Genomic DNA, 17,605 nt, shown 5'->3' with positions numbered 1-17,605 from the left:
CTTTGGTAAATTGAGTTTTTCTATACTAAATGTAAATATTTCAATTGGCTATATTCAGAAGCTTTTGCAAAAAAAAAGAAAAAAAAATGCACTTGTTGCAATGAATTCCTTTGCTTTCTCTTGTTTGGTTTGAAGATAATGCAGTATACTATAATCATAAAATTGTAGTCTTGCTATGCATGCATTGTTAGATTCATCATCATCAAATTTCTGCCATGTACCATCAAGGGGTGTATAGGATATGATAGTACTACATGAAAAATTTACATCATTACTAACTTCCTATCTACAATTTTTCTCCAAATCAGTCTGTTACTTGTCAAGACTCCAACATTATCAGATCTTATATTTCTATCATCTAAGGCACTTTATACTGTATCAATCCACCTATATCTTGGTCTTCCTCTAGGTCATTTTCCTGCCAACCTGGCAGAGAACACTTGTTTTGCTAATCTTTCCTCACCCATTCTGTTTAGGTGACCATACCACCTGAGATTAGCTCTGCTAATGCATTCCTGGATGCTGACAATGTCAAGTTCTTTCCTAATATCCTCGTTTTTAATATGATATTGCCATTGATGCCATCTGTTCATGCTGCTAATTTTTCTCAGGACTCTCATATCTGCGGTCTCTAGTCTCAGGACTCTCATATCTGCGGTCTCTAGTCTCAGGACTCTCATATCTGCGGTCTCTAGTCTTTGGTCAAGTGTTTTACTTCTGACCCAGCTCTCAGATCCATAAGCCAAAACTGGTTTGTTAGATTCACTGGGTGCAAAAATGAGTCAGTTCCAGAAATACTGTTTTTTTAATTACTTAAAAAAATATCAGTTTTGTGACAGTTTTCTCTGAAAGTGCATCATTATAAAAATTCAGAAATCCATTTTGCAGAAGAAATTGAAAATAACACTGCATAAATGTTGATGAATTTATAAAAATGAACATACCAACACGACATAGGCAGTAGAACAAGTTGATTGACTGCATATCACACGTAGCTTTTGCCATGCTATATGATGTGCAATTTTTATGATACAGCATGGCACAGACATGTTAAATAATCTTTTATTGATAATGTTCACTAATCTTTCATTTAAATTTCAGGTACTGCTGCATGTCCCAATGGAATATTCCATTGTATAAATGCAGGTTATGTTTCCCAAGATATACCATCTTCACGAGTTAATGACCAGATATGTGGTAAATATATTTATTAATTATTAATCATCCATTTATATAAGGTTAGTAAATCTAATATCAGTTTTATTGCTATTCCTGTATTCTCAGAAACTTAAATTGTATATTGTTTGCAGATGAGTTTATGAAATCAGCAAACAACAGTGAAGATCACAATCCATTTGAATCACCATAACTCAGTTTAATTGAACAAACTGGATGCATTCTGTTAGTCATACAAATTTATCAGAACTTCTTGAGTTCAAAGGTTGCTTAGAAATTTGCTTATAAAGCATGGTGACAATACAGTCAACTCTCACTACAGCAAACTTATAGGGACTGCAAGAATAATTTGCTATAGTTAATTTCTTTAGCTGAATGAGACTTTGGTTAGGAATTTCCACTAGTTTATTATATTGAGTAAGTCATCTAAAGTAGTGTTTGCTATAATAAGAATTGACCATAATGCATATTTATCCTATGTACAATAAAATCTAGAATATTTGCTTAGGTTTTGCAATGGTGTCAGTGATATTTCATTACCAGTAGCCAATATATTGGTAGAGTATGTAATTAAAGAAAAATACTGGTTTTCTTTATTGGAGTCCAGGAACTAGTTCATATTAAAAACATCTGTTTATCACTTCTAATCAGTTACACTGATATGCTAATATTTTCATACCACTAATATTTACACAGACTTCTTCCCACATAATTATGCTATATTCAATTGCCACAATGTGCAATATTTCGAGTTCAAGATATTTCACATTATTTGTAATTTTTTATATATCTAACTAATACAAAATCTTAAATTTTGCTTAATCCAATGAGATATTTATATAAATTTACAAAAAAAAAAAAAACCTGAGTAAATAGTCTTGAAGAGAAGGAAAAGTTAATTAAAATTTCTGTATTAATTCATAATTATTAAACGTTGATGTTTTTTATCAAGGTAGGTATTCTTGTAATTAAAAACCCTCTCACGCTAATTTGTGCCTCTGCAACTCAGGTCATTATGATTGGCAAGTGGATAACTTATCCACTCTTTAACCAGCACTGGCTGCAGACTCAAATTCCATAATGACATTGATGTTTATGAGTCTTTAGGTGGTGGACAGCTTTTATTGCTCAGTGTGAAACTACTATCTTCCTTATTAGAAGCTTGAAGTGACTTGCAATGTTTGCTCTCTAGAACAGGGTTCCCAGATTATTTAACCCTCCATCCCGTGGCAATGTACTATAAGTTTATAGCTTTTCCTTAGGTGAGATTCCCATTAAGAAAAAAAAAAAAAAAAAGTCAGTAATATCAGTGTCCTTGGTATGGATTATATGGATTATATTTGGATTTCATTATATGGATTTCATATGGGATTATATGGATTAAAGGACCTCCTTTTGCTGTGATGACTGCAGCAATCCTACAAGACGTACTTTCCACAGGTATATGATAAGAGTTAATGGGAATTTTGACCCATTCTTCTGTAGGCATGTAATGAGGTCCTGGACTGTTATGGGGCAGAAGTCTCTTGACTTCACCCGATGCTCCAGTTCATCCCACATATGTTCAGTAGGGTTGAGATCAGGGCTCTGTGGTGATGTTCATGTCCACAGACCATGCAGTTACAGCAGCAGCCTTATTACACAGTGCGTAGTCTAGCTGAGAGAGAAAATGGTAATTTCCATAGAAATTTCGCAAAGTAGGAAGCATTGTCCAGAATGTTCAGTTACCTCTCAGAGTTTGTTTGTAGCACCACAAACAGGTCTGAGGCCAAATCAGGAAAATACAGGACCATACCATCACTCTGCCATCTCAGAATTTTATAGTTGTGATTACGCATTCTCTGGTAAGAGACATTTACCAGGCATCTGCCACACCCGTCCATCTGTTTGTTAGAGAATGTGGCATGATTCATTACTTCATAACACAGTTTTCCAAGCTTCTACATACCACTGTACATGCTCTTTTGCACCATTGAAGATGCTGCTGCATGTTGGTTCGGGTAATGTGGCGCTTGCTTATTGCTGTCATACCATGGAAACTCATGTTTTGAGCCTTGGTTGTGAATATTTTTGTATAGTCATGTTCCAGTTGATGCCCAGAACTCTGCATTCAACGTATTTGGCTGACTAACATATTATCCTTCATAGCATATTCAGTGAGTGTGGTGGGTTGTCCACTGTGAATAGCTCTAGCAGTTGACTCCTTGCTCTTTCATCTCAGTATGGTATCACTGATTGTCGACCTAGGATAGCCGAATTTATCAACAGATAGGCTCACAGCATAGTATCTTCTCACAACACCTGTTTCAAACTCCATCAGTTCCCTTCTTGCAGCTATTTCACCCAGACACAGTTGTGCACTGACTTGGGAACAACATATTCCTCCAATTTATACTGGCTACAAACAAGACTCGTTACAAGGATGGCCATTTACTTCTTTCCAAGTAGTGCACATATTAAATAAGGTAGGAGAAAGGCTACATTCTTGTCAGATCCCCTGATTAGTTTCTATTTCTTCTGTTATCTAATCATTGACATTTATGATTGCAGTTGTACTCTTAATTGCATTTAATAACTGTTTTTGGATAGCCTCAGTCTTCCATTACATTTCATAATTTTTGTCTCTTAACTTGGTCCAAGGCTTTTTCATGATCTATAAATGTGAGGCGAGTGTAAATTAAATTAGTATTTTCTCTATGATTAGCTTTATTGTGAATACATCATGAAAGCAACTTCAACTCTTCCTAAATCTGTTCTGTATCTCTAAGAAAACTATCAGCAATAGTAGAAAGTCTTTTTTTTTTTAATTTTACTATATAATTTATATGCTGTATTTAATAAGCTACTACCTCCTGTAATTTTCATTTAAACTTCTATCTCTCTTATAAACTGATATTATTGTAGCCTTCTTCATTCTTCAATTGTTGGGATGTATTGCAAGTAATCAAACAGCTATTTAACAGATTGAAGAATCTTACTTTAAAAGGGATTTCACTATACTTATTAACTCTAAGATAATTCCATCTATTCTGCTGCTTTTTTTTTTTTTTTGATCCAGTTTCACCATCTCCAATAAATCTATTCCTGTATTATTTATTTTTATTTTCTATTTTCTTGACTAAGGGATGGATTGCACCATAAATGTTTGCATGCATTCTTTGAGATTCCTGAAATTTCTGCTACATCTTTTTCTGATTATTCAAATTTTTCATTAATTTATAAGCAGCATTTTTGATGGTCATGTGAATCATTTTTAATATTACTAATAAATCTGCCCCAAGAATCTTGTTGAGCTTTTCTTACAATATTTTTTTGCAATATTTCTTTTAGTTCTGTAAGCTTCTAGTGATTCTAGAAGCTTCTGGTGTTTGTTTCTACAAGTGTAGCTGGTAAGCTTTTTTTTTGATTTCCTCTATGGAAATATACTTGGAGTGCCAGAAAAATGTTTGTGATTTTTTAATTCGTAAAATGATGAGAAGTTATTAATTATACATATTTAATAGCATTTATTAAGTCATCATTTTTATTACTGTCTTATCACCTTTTCTAATCATTGTAAAATATTTCACTTTCTTCTGTTTTTCCTTCTTTTGGAGCATATATTCTTATTATTGTTAGATAGCCTCTTTCAAATTTCAGTCTCACAGTTGCTATTCTTTCATTAATAAAAGAGTGTAGCTTTTAATTCTGGTTTTCCATTTTTGATCTACCATTATAGCTCATTACATCTTTTTTCTCTTTTAACTGCTTGTTGAGTTTTATTTCTTTCTCAGCTAAGCCCCTAACATGCCAAGTGGCAACGTTTAATATATATCTGTTATTCCAAATTGTTTGCCGTTTTTCTTACTGTTGTCATTTCCAGTAAATCTGTTGTGTTTTTCCTTTGGATTCTTCTGATTTTTTTAACAAGAGGAGGATACCAGCTTCTTGCTCAACCCCCAACCTGGAGAGCCTCTGTAGTTCAGTTGAATTTAATGATGCTCTTTGGTTGGAAAGATCTGGGTTTGAATGCTGTTTTTATTACTATTATTACTATTATTACGGGCAACTCCAGGGAGTCATTAGGCTCATCGAGGGAGGCCCCAAATCATATTCATCACAACTATTTGACATTCATACAGTATCTATCATACCTCGCCTTAAACTCATTCACTGTCACAGCATCCACCACAGACTCAGGGATCGCATTCCACTCATTCACTACTCTAAAAGTAAAGAACCCAGCTCTAACACCTTTACTAACCACACTTTTGCCCAGTTTCCATGGATGTCCCCTAGTCCTCCCACAACCAGCCCTGTACTCAAAAATATCTTCTGAATTAATTTTATAGAAACCCTTCAGTAATTTGAATGTCTCAATCATATCTCCCTTCCTCCGCCTATCAACCAATTTTTGCAACCCACAAATCCTCAACCTGTTCTCATACGGTTCATTCCACAGACCTGCTATCATCTTGGTCACTCGCCTCTGGATCCTCTCCACCTCCTCCCCATCAAGAAGAAACCTAGGTGACCAAATCTGAGCACAGTAGTCTAGATGGGGTCTTATCAAGGCTCGATGGAGAGGAACAATAACCTGCTTGACTCTGCTTGTCAACGTATTCTTCAGCAACCAAGTGATTTGATGAGCTGTTTTGGTCACTTTTGCAATGTGTCCCCTAAATTTCAATTCCCTATCTACCAACACTCCTAAATCTCGTGCCTCATCAATTTCCTGGAGCAGGGTTCCACCAATGCAGTAAACTGCCGCCAATCTTTTCACCCCAAAATGCATAACCTTACATTTTGCCACATTAAACTGACATCCATTCTCCTTAGCCCAGACCTCCAATCTATCCAAATCATCCTGCAAAATTTTGACGTCATCTGCATTCACTATTGCCCTACCCAACTTCGCATCATCCGCAAACAAATGAACTGTTCCTCTCAGATCATTTCCTATATCATTTATGAACAAATTAAACAGCAGTGGTCCAAGAAAGATCCTTGTGGCACACCACTAGTCACAGGCCGTCTTGTGGACTCTACTCCCGAGTAAACCACTCTCTGATATCTCTCCGTCAACCACCCTCCTATCCATCTCACCAACCCTATGTCCATTCCCATATGCTGCAATTTACTGATTAGAATTCCATGTGGAATCCTGTCAAAGGCCTTGGCAAGGTCCAGTAGAATCACCGTAAACCCATTACCCTTATCCAGTTCAGCCGTCACTGTGTTATAATACGTGAGCAAGTTACTGAGGCATGACCTACCCTTCACAAAACCATGCTGTCCCCGATACAGTATCCCATTTTCTTCTATCCAATCTTGTATTTTCCTCTTGACTATTTTCTCTAAGACCTTGACAATGATTCCTGATATGCTAATCGGTCGGTAATTTACAACAGCAGTCTTGGAACCACCTTTATGCAGTGGAACTATTTTCCCCTCTTTCCACCCGCTCGGGACTAACCCAGACCCGAGACTCAAATTAAACAAAATGGTCAAGGGTACTGACAATTCTTTAGCTGCTTCTCGTACAACACGAGCTGGTATACCATCCAATCCCACAGATGTATTGACATTGAGGTTATGCAATAGACTACTCGCCTCCACTTCATTAACCACAATTCCCGTATAATCTACTGGTTTATTCGTTTCTGCAATGTCACCACCTGGATGATATACTTTTGCAAAGTGCTCACTCAGTAACTCAACTATCTCAACTGATTCAGTTACCTCCCTACCATCGGCATTCTTTAAAATCAATCTGCCATGTACATTTTTCCTTTTACTTGCTACATATCTAAAAAACTGTTTAGGATTCTCTTTAGCCTGCATGGCCAATGTTCTTTCGTAATCCTTTTTTGCTTTTCTTACCACACTCGTCACCCTTCTGGCCTGCGCTTTATACCGTTCATGTGCCTGCCGGTCACCCTTCTCCTTAAATTCCCTCCATAGTTGTTTCTTTTTTTGCAACTCAAGCTTAATGGTGTTATTCATCCATTTAACCCCTACTTGATTTATTATTCGGACTCTAGGTATACAGTCAGCCATTGCTTCATGCAAGCACTTCTTAACTACCTCCCATGCACTATCAACTTCTAGTCCTTGCAGTTGTACATGCCATGGCACTGAACTAATCAAACTCCTAAGCTTGTCATACTTTCCAGCCCGATAATTCCACATGTACCTTGTCTTAATTGAAAATTCTACACCTTTAGCCACCTCCCAAGTTAAGACCCTATGATCACTCTCACCGATTGGTGGCAATGTGGTCATATTTGTTACAGCCAAATCCTCAGATGTAATTACTAGGTCAAGCACTCTCTGACCCCTAGTATTTTCCATTACATGCTGTCGCAGATAGTTATCCCTTAATAACCGCATAAAATCCAGTTCCTTCCTCCCGTGTGTCCTCTCCTCACTCCAATCAATGCGACCATAGTTGAAATCTCCCATAATAATCACCCTCCTTCCACCCATTTCTTCTATTTGCTTGTGCATACTGTCACCACCATCTTTTCCATCACCTGGTCTATAGCAGCACCCAATTGTATATTTAGTTCTGCTAGCCACAATCTCACACCAAATGGCCTCAAATGTGCTCTTTTCTCTATCCTGCAATTCAACTTCTATTCTCCTTGGCTGGAGCTCATCAGCTATCATCAACAATACTCCTCCCCCCATTTTATTCTCTCTGTCATTCCTGAACACACTATACCCATCACATTCAATTCCACTAGTTATATCATCTACAGTCAGCCATGTTTCACTAATACCTATAACCTGTGGTCTGGAAGTGCCAACCATGGCCAAAAACTCTTCCTTCTTGTTCCTAATACTCCTAGTATTAGTGTACATGAATTTAAGACCCCCATTAGCCCCAACCCTACCTTGATGCCTTATATTAACTATCCCACTCAGATTTGTTGTCCTTATTTGCTCTGGCATATTATATTCATTCTTACATTCAACTGCCTCCATAAGGACTGTATCTCTACTCCCTTCCCCTAACAAATCTAGTTTCCCTGAATTTGCACATCCACTACATTCATCAACACTTTCTCAAGTCTTCTTACACCGTAACCATTCAAATGCAAGCCATCCATCTTATATAGATCCTTTCGCCCATCAAACTCACTCCACACATCCACAAATTCCACACCACTCGTCATACATAACCCACGCATAAAGTCATTTGCAATTATAGCCCTCCTTTTAAACATTTCACTGTCATACCGTGGCAAAAGACTAATCATTCTAACTCTCTCACTTTTTTCTTTTGCTACCTCAAACAATTCATTCAGGTCTTCTATCATTTCCATTTTATCTCCTTTCAAATCATTCGTACCTGCCACAACAATCATTTCTTTTACCCTTTCCTTTTGCTCTCTAATAGACGCAGTTACGTCCTTTATGGTCGCACCAGGTTGGTACGATTTTGTCAAATCCTCTACTAACACACCTCGTACTAACGAGTCTCCATACAGCACTCTATCCTTCATTTTGTTCATGTTCACATTCATACGTCTATTTTTCCTGTCATACCTTTTATTATTGGTTGGTTCATTCAGTCTACTTTTGTTCATGCACTCTAGCTGCTGTTTTGCTCTTTCTATCGCACTATTCAACAACGCGATCTCACTCAATGCATCTATCTCATCTTTTTTGTTCTCTGAGAAACCATTTATACTATCATTCACACTTTCTACATTCACACTCTCACTATTTTCATGTACAACCTTGCTGTTTCTTGTCATATCCCTATTTCCTTCATTCTGCAGGTTGACAAAAATATCATACTCACGATCCGAAATACACTTCAATTCCGCATTCTCCCTACATTTTCTACACACATTCAATCCTTTATTATCATCTAACCGCACTCCGCAAAGCGTACATTTCACAGCTAGTACACTGACTCATTTCTTTTATGCTACCGTTCTTTGATAACGATGGCGAACCTTCATTACTGGCTGCCATTTTCCTTCGCACAGGTGCCATACTTATCTGTAACGTGTTTTGTCAAATTATACGTTATAACACACCAAAAATAGACGCACTAAAATACGCAAGGCAAACAAAACAAAACTACACAATATTAAGTAATTTGTATTGATAACTGAAAATGATACTTATCTTATCTGGAGCTTGCACGAACACTACTCATTACGAATTCATCATACGAATTCATCCCGACATAGATTATGTTATAAAACACTTTAGTACACTAACCACGTTAATAAAGCTCCAATAATATACCAAAATTAAATACTTAAGTCCATTAAATTGAATCCAAAACACCAATAAATCAACAAAAAACACAAATCTCTCAGGAGCTCTCTGATAGCACGTTTAGGATGCTTTTATCAGGACTTTTCACCTGAAGGTGAGTTAGTAGGTCTCACACAGAGGTGTGGGTTTGTTCTCAGAAACTTGGGTTTTTCATCTAGCAAAGCAGACAAACTGGCCATTAGAACACACACACACACACAAACAACATACATAATACACTGATCTCATAGCCTGAGTTGCTTCATCCATGAATCTAAATAAACCAAACCCAACTTGGAAGACTAGGATATATCTCATAGTCTGACACCTCTCCCTTGACCTGTCTGGCTAGGGTGGCCCTATCATTAGTTTTGCTTCTGCTGACATAGCTCTGTCATTGGTATATCCAAGCTCGTCACCACAAGGTGGAGATATCACTGACAGCACAATGATCAAAATTATTATACAGATATAAATGGGAAAAAGAATTGGACGACCAACAAAGCAGTAGTAGGAACTCGTCACTTAGCCTTGGACCATGATGAGAGAAGAAAAAGAGGATTAATACAACTTTTTTATATATATATATAATGTTATCTATGTAGATAATGAATAAGTAGAGATACCATGCATCCTTGCCTTATACCTGATTTTTACATCTTGTTTCTATAGATCTGTCAGTTCTAATTTACAGACTAAAGTTGAAGCTAACATCTTTAGTACAGGGCTGTATAAGTAATCTGTATAATGTTCATTTTACACCACATAATTGTAGTGGTTTGAACAGTTTTTCCCTTGGCACTTTCTCATAGATTTTATGTTCTATGAAACTTATTTATCTTCCCATAATTTTTCAACTATTTGTCTTATAGTAAAAATCTGGTCCTGGCAACATCTGTTTAGCCTGAATCTAGCTAGTTCTTCTCCAAGTTTCTGTTTAACTATCTTTCTTAGTCTCTTCTCATGTATACTTATATAAATCTTACCTGAAACTTATGGAAATTTATCTGTAATATCCACATTCAGTTTTATTTCACTTTTTATAGATGAGTAGTATTTGTGAATCCATTCATCTGGAATTTGATTATTCTAATTATACAATCTAGCTACTGTAAAACTTATTCCTCCATTATAAGTGGTAAATGGCCAATGAAACATCATTAGCTTGTTGAAGGCCTAAAATGGGCTCATGCTGCATTTTTCCCCTCCAAGAGCAGGAGTCTGCCTTCTGTCCTACCATCCTTTTAGCATGCAGTGAGTGCCATGCTACTCTTCAAGAGCATGCCTGATATGTGGAGATCAAGAACTTCCTCCATTTTCAACGGTACAGCAGTAAATCAGTTCTGCCGGATAGCATGTTGGATCAAACTTGGTTGTAATACTTCAGTATTGCATTAGTCTTTTTCTCTTCACCTCTTAACACTGACATAGCAATAAACTTATATAGTGTTACTGCTATAATAAAAAACTCAGGCCTTAGAAAACACTTTTCCACATTTACTTTGCCAACATTCATACCCATAAATGGCATGAATGTTGGCAAACCAGCTTAAATCATGTGTACCATCATTTCAATTACTCCCATTAACACCTAATGTCCTATTTTTGACTGCATCCCATATTACTGCTATAACAATCACAGTCCATCTTAACTGTCCAAATTATGCTGTATATAATTCCATCAGCTGCAAGGGTGAAACTTGTGCTTTTAGAGAAAGCAGATAAATGACACAAAATGGTGCAAAGAAATCTTAAGCCACAGGTCAAAAAGACATCCTCTGGCAAGAAATAGTGGATTGCCAGAGGATGTCTTTTTGACCTTCTGTGGCTTAAGATTTCTTTGCACCATTTTGTGTCATTTATCTGCTTTCTTTACCACACTGGTGATTCTGAAAATTATTTTGACCTCTTTGAATTCTTATTCTTGAAGCTTGATTTCTAGATTTTAATTCTCTTAAAAAGGAAGGTGCCTCTTGAGGCACCTTCCTTGGAAACTTTAATCTCTACAGGTCCAACTGGCTCCCTTTTTTTTTAAGTTCTGTTGACCAAGCTGGAAGAGATGACAAGCTGTTTTTTTTTGCTATAAGTGGTGATTTAAAGCATATTGTTCATCTACCTACATCATCAGGAACATCAATTCGGCACAGTGGTCTTGAATTGGGCATTTCGAGAAGCTCTCTACAGCGTATTCTCATGAAAGATTTGCATCTTTATGCTTACAAAGTTCAATTGACTCAAGAACTGAAGCCTACTGATCACACACAGCGAAGAGAGTTCATTGAATGGATTATGGAACAACAAGTGGATGCTTATTTTTCGAACAAAATCATCTTCAGCGATGAGGCTCATTTTCATCTTGATGGCTTCGTTAATCGACAAAATTGTTGCATTTGGGGTTCAGAAAATCCACGAGTGATTGTTGAGAAACAAATGCATCCACAACGTGTCACTATTTGGTGCGGATTTTGGGCTGGAGGCATCATCGGTCCATTCTTCTTCGAAAATGCGGCTGGTAAGGCAATAACAGTTAATGGTGCTTGCTATCGCAACATGATAATCCACTTTTTTGTGCCTAAATTGCAAGATATGGATGTGGACGATGTGGTTTCAACAAGACGGTGCCACGTGCCATACAGCCCAAGAAACAATTCAATTACTGCATGAGTCATTTCCTGGTCGTGTAATTTCCCATTTTGGTGATCAGAATTGGCCGCCCAGATTATGTGACTTCACAGCGTTGGACTTTTTTCTTTGGGGTTTTTTGAAGTCTAAGATTTATGCCAACAAGCCCACGACCACCCATGCCTTGAAGGAGGAAATTGAGCACTGTATCAACAAAATTCAGCCACATTTATGCAAAACGGTCATGGAAAATTTTGACAAAAGAGTGCGTATGTGCCAGCTAAGCTGTTGAAACCATTTACCCGATATGCTATTCCATGCATAACCCTATACTGTATACTTATGAATCAATAAGAAATTACAATTTTTAATTAAAAACCTGCGTTTTCCATATCAAAATTACTTCTTGCATGAATTTTGGGACACCCTGTAGATCTCTCCTTGGCATTTTGCCAAGAATAGTCTATTCATGCTGAAGGGGAGAAAGAAATAAAGGATGTACAAATTGGTCGCCAACATGCGAAATCACATGCTTTCTTGTCTGTCACTGTACTAGTACTAGCTTGATTTTTGTTGTCGCTTTTTTGCATTATTTTTTTATTATTAATTTGTATGATGGATCCAGTATAGTCAACAAGTTTTGTTGTTAAACGTTTCAGTAGCTCTTGCAAAAGAATATTGAATAATGTGCTGACATTCTGCGAAAAAGAATAGTCTCCTTGTCTCCCTTTCTCAAGTCATAAAACATGCAAGTGCGGGCGTATCGGGGTCTACTGTTAAAAGAATTCATAGGGAATCAAAAGGTGAAGGTAAGCCAAAATTTAAATCTCCTAAAAAAAAGCGCCAGAGTAAAGAAAACCATCAAAGCCGTAGCTTTGAATGATTTTGATGTAGACGTTATAAGTATTCACAAATGTTACATGGTCAAGAAAAGAGTGCCAACTATTCCGAAATTGATTCCTGTGCTTAAAGAAAAAATTAATTTTCCTTGGAAAAGAGAAACTTTAAGGAAAATACTTCATGAAATCGGATTTTGTTTTAAAAAGTCCCAGAATAAAAGGAAACTTATCATGTAGCGAAGTGACATTGTTTTATCTAGAATGCAGTATTTGAGAGCAATAAGATGTTTCAGGGAGGAGAAAAAACCGATTGTGTATCTAGATGAAACTTGGATTGATAGTAATTTAACTTATGGAAAATGTTGGCAGTCTAAAGAAAAATGTGGAGTGCTACAAACCAGAAATGCCTCGTGGCGCATAATAATTTTGTGTGCGGGTGGAGAAATGGGTTTTTTTACCGAATTCAAACTTACTATACGAAGCCAATTCAACTACTGGAGATTACTATGGGCAAGTGAATTCTACGATCTTTGAAAAGTGGGCAGAAGAAAAACTGATTTCAAACCTTCCTAAAAATGCTGTTGTTATAATTGATAACTGATAACGCTTCATATCACTCTGTTCGATTAAACAAAGTTCCAAATTGGTCTAATAATAAGCAAGTTCTTATGGATTGGCTCTCTGCAAATAACATTTCTCATTCCTCAGATATGCGAAAAATTGAATTGCTTAATTTGGTCAAAAGAAACTCGCCCACAACTAAACTATTTAAATTCGACACGATGCTCAAAGAGCATGGATTTCTAGCTTTGAGGCTACCACCACCATATCATTGCGATATTAATGCTATTGAGTATATTTGGACAGAAGTGAAAAGTTTCATTCGCCATCGCAACGTAACTGGAGATATTGACATGTCGAAACTTTTTAAGCCTTCAGAACAGGCGATTGAAAGTATTACAGTTCAAAACTGGGGAAAATATTGCTCTCATGTCACCTCATTGGAAAATATGTATTGGGACAGAGATGGAATTATCGAAGAATTATGCGAATTCGCATAATTCTTCGTTAGGCAGGTTTGAATTCGCAACCTGCCTAACCATATCGCCAACAACGTGAGACTGGATGTAGTCGGTGTTCTCACTAAAGCCAAACCTCCAAAATCCAACTTATCCAAAAACGAATATACAGCCCTACAAGAATTAAAAAACAACAAAAAAAATAGTAATCACCAAAGCTGATAAGGGAAGTGCCACTGTGGTACTCAATCAAAAAGACTACAAAGGTAAGCTAAATTCTTTAATACGAGACCGTACTACTTACCTCCCCATTGAATATAATCCGACCAGCTCTCAGAACTATCCACAGACTCCTTAAGAAAGTCACTTCTTGGCCTGTAGAAGTCACCAACAAACTTAAACCTTATAACTCTAGACCCCCCGATTATATGGACTCCCAAAAATACATAAACAAAATGTGCCATTGCGTCCCATAGTGGATGGCATTGATTCCCCCACATATAAATTAGCCAAACATTTAGCCAAAACGCTCACACACTACACTGGCAACACACCATCACACATAAAAAACTTGGCCCACTTTAAAGCCAGTATAGAAAACCTCACACTCCAACACACTGACATAATGGTCAGTTTTGACGTCTCCTCCCTATTCACTAATGTCCCATTCAAAGAAACCCTTGAGCTCATCCAAGCCAAGTTTCCTCCCGATATCTCAGCCCTATTTCAGTTCACAATGAACTCAGGCTATTTCGTTTGGCAAGGAAAGTTCTACAAACAGATAGAGGGGACAGCCATGGGTTCACCACTTTCCCCACCCTTGGCCAATTTCTTTATGGAGACATTTGAAGAGAAAGCCTTAAACTCCGCCCCACAAAAACCCACTATTTGGCTTCGTTATGTGGATGATGTGTTTGCTATTTGGCCACATGGCTCAGACACACTCCACTCCTTCCTAACACACTTAAACAACCAACATCCCAGAGTCCAGTTCACCTTAGAAAAAGAGGAAAACAACACCCTCCCCTTCCTAGACACTTTAATCACCCGCCAGCTTGATGGATCTTTGGTTTTCTCTGTTTACAGAAAACCCACCCACACTGGCAGATACATTCACCAGCAATCCCCCCCCCCCCTCACAACAATATGGGGTGATAAAAACACTATATAACAGGGCAAAATTAATCTGCTCAGATGACAAGGCCCTGACTATGGAACTAAACCACATCCTCAACACTTTCTTAGCCAATGGCTATAACCCCAAAAAAATCCAAAAAATACTAAAACCTGTAAACCACAACCCCTTCCCCCCCCTCCACAATAAAGACTACACCAAGTCTATCACTATCCCCTACATCCAGGGCACCTCTGAAAAAATAACTAATATCCTCAAAAAATATGACCTTACTTCCTGTTACAGACCATATAAAAAGTTGGCATCCCTTATCCGCTCTACCAAAGACCAACCACTTCCCCTAGACCTACCTGGTGTATACCAGGTCCCTTGCAGCTGCAAATTGTCCTACTTTGGCCAAACAGGCAGAACAACAAATATCAGGATTTCAGAACACCAAGACTACATCCGGTTTCACCAGTACAGCCGCTCTGGGCTGGCAGACCATGCCTTAGATACCCACCATAAAATTCGTTGGAAGAAAACAAAAATAATCCATCGCAGCAAGTTTAAATACGAAACATTATTCGAAGAATCTTCAGCAGCTCTAAAAAACGTTCCTAACCTCAACAAATTTGGGTGCATGAAACTGCCCCAAATTTGGGAGACTTTCATTATGAGACCTTCAGCCCAACTGCCAAGACTACCAAATTAGCCCGCAAGAGGGCACCATTAGGACTTTAGGAACAAAATTAGTTTCTTACTTTCTTCCTCATTTGCTTTGTTAGTTCCTTAGTGCACATACCATATCTTTATGTTCCTGAAGATGGCAATGTGACATTGCCGAAATATAGAAGTGATTCATTAAAGTTATCTTTAATTAATATACTTTATATGTGTTGTTAATTCCGTAAATTAATTACCAGTTATTTTTTTTGCATGGGTTTGTTAAGAGTCACACGTCATAAATAATTAATTGGTTTAGGACATTAAAGTGTCTCAGTTCTCTCAACTGTAAGTTTAGAATATCTAAGTTTATTTGAAAAAATTTCTGTTTTTCTGTATAATTATTTTTATTTTATAGAAAACTTTCTTAAAAATAAACTTAGTTAAATTTTTGTTTTATGCTATACCTTTTTTAATTTTGTTAATAGTCTGCATACATTTTTCGAACTATATCAAATACACTTTAAAAACTACAATGTTCATAAAAGAAATGTTGGATTCTGAATACATAGAGATTTAAATAATTATTATTTGTTTCAGAATCCAACATGATCTTCTATCACAAGGGCTAGACTTGTAAATATTATTTAATGTAAACAACTTATTTACAATTTAATATTCATATAACTACCTTTTAATTTTATCTAATATTTAATTAATTAATCAAAGATATATGTATTAATAATGAAAAGACTGTATTAAATATTATTAAGCTATTTTATTCATTACTATATTCACATTATAAGAACTTGTATTTAATAAAGTGTCTCAGTTCTCTCAACTGTAAGTTTAGAATATCTAAGTTCATTTGAAAAAAATTTCTGTTTTTCTGTATAATTATTTTTATTTTATAGAAAACTTTCTTAAAAATAAACTTAGTTAAATTTTTGGTTTATTAAATTTTATGCTATACCTTTTTAATTTTGTTAATACTCTACATACATTTTTCGAACTATATCATATACACTTTAAAAACTACAATGTTCATAAAAGAAATGTTGGATTCTGAATATATAGAGATTTAAATAATTATTTGTTTCAGAATCCAACATGATCTTCTATCACAAGGGCTAGACTTGTAAATATTATTTAATGTAAACAACTTATTTTACAATTTAATATTCATATAACTACCTTTTAATTTTATCTAATATTTAATTAATTAATCAAAGATATATGTATTAATAATGAAAAGACTGTATTAAATATTATTAAGCTATTTTATTCATTACTATATTAATATTATAAGAACTTGTATTTAATAATTTAACTGCGCATTAATTGAAATGTAAATATTCTTTATTTATTCCTATTTGTAGAAGTTTAGCGTTATGCAATACCTCAATTTTATTATGTTTTGTTGTCATGGAAACGTATGTTAGATAGCTTGCACGTGTTTGGTTGGAACAGTACGTGAGGGAGAAAAGCTGATGTTTAGTTAAAGAGATCACGAGAACAATTTAGGCGGAAAGAAGAATGGATATAAAAAAAGGAAGAATGCTGAAAATAAAGATAGAAAGGAAACAGAGAGAGAGGATTAGCATTCGGTTGGAATCAGAGGATATTCTAATTTGGCATTCGGGAATCACAGTGCGATAATAGAGAGTCGGCAAGTCGCTCAAGCAGCTAAATAAAGTCTACTAGTCGAGAGGTGGTTAGCTAATAAGTTGTAGAATGACAATTATAGCTACTGAAGACAGCTGAGTGACTACTGAGTGAATAGCAATACTAGAGTTGAGATTTAATTTCAGCGCCGACCTTTCGAGGACATACGGAACCTTGAAGTAAAGTACGAAGTTACTAGAAATAGTAGAGGCTGTAAAGTTGAAGTTTACTGTTAGCTGTGTTTA

At 36.3% G+C, this 17,605-nt stretch overlaps 1 protein-coding gene across 1 annotated transcript in view; it reads left to right on the top strand.

Moving 5' to 3' along the window:
• Positions 1–17,605, top strand: part of LOC150095385 (glucosidase 2 subunit beta-like) — a 162,255-nt gene that overhangs the window by 5,018 nt on the left and 139,632 nt on the right. Inside the window, exon 3 of the mRNA XM_090410052.1 lies at positions 1,102–1,197. Coding sequence (XP_090266178.1) covers positions 1,102–1,197 — 96 coding nt within the window. The remainder of the gene's footprint in view (positions 1–1,101; positions 1,198–17,605) is intronic.

The sequence above is a fragment of the Typopeltis vanoorti genome, chromosome 20, assembly GCF_054136105.1.
Source record: "Typopeltis vanoorti isolate ZY-2024b chromosome 20, IOZ_Tvanoo_1.0, whole genome shotgun sequence".
Lineage (NCBI taxonomy): Eukaryota > Metazoa > Arthropoda > Arachnida > Uropygi > Thelyphonidae > Typopeltis > Typopeltis vanoorti.
Note: the sequence above shows the minus strand (reverse complement) of the source record. Positions and strands in the feature narration are given on the sequence as shown.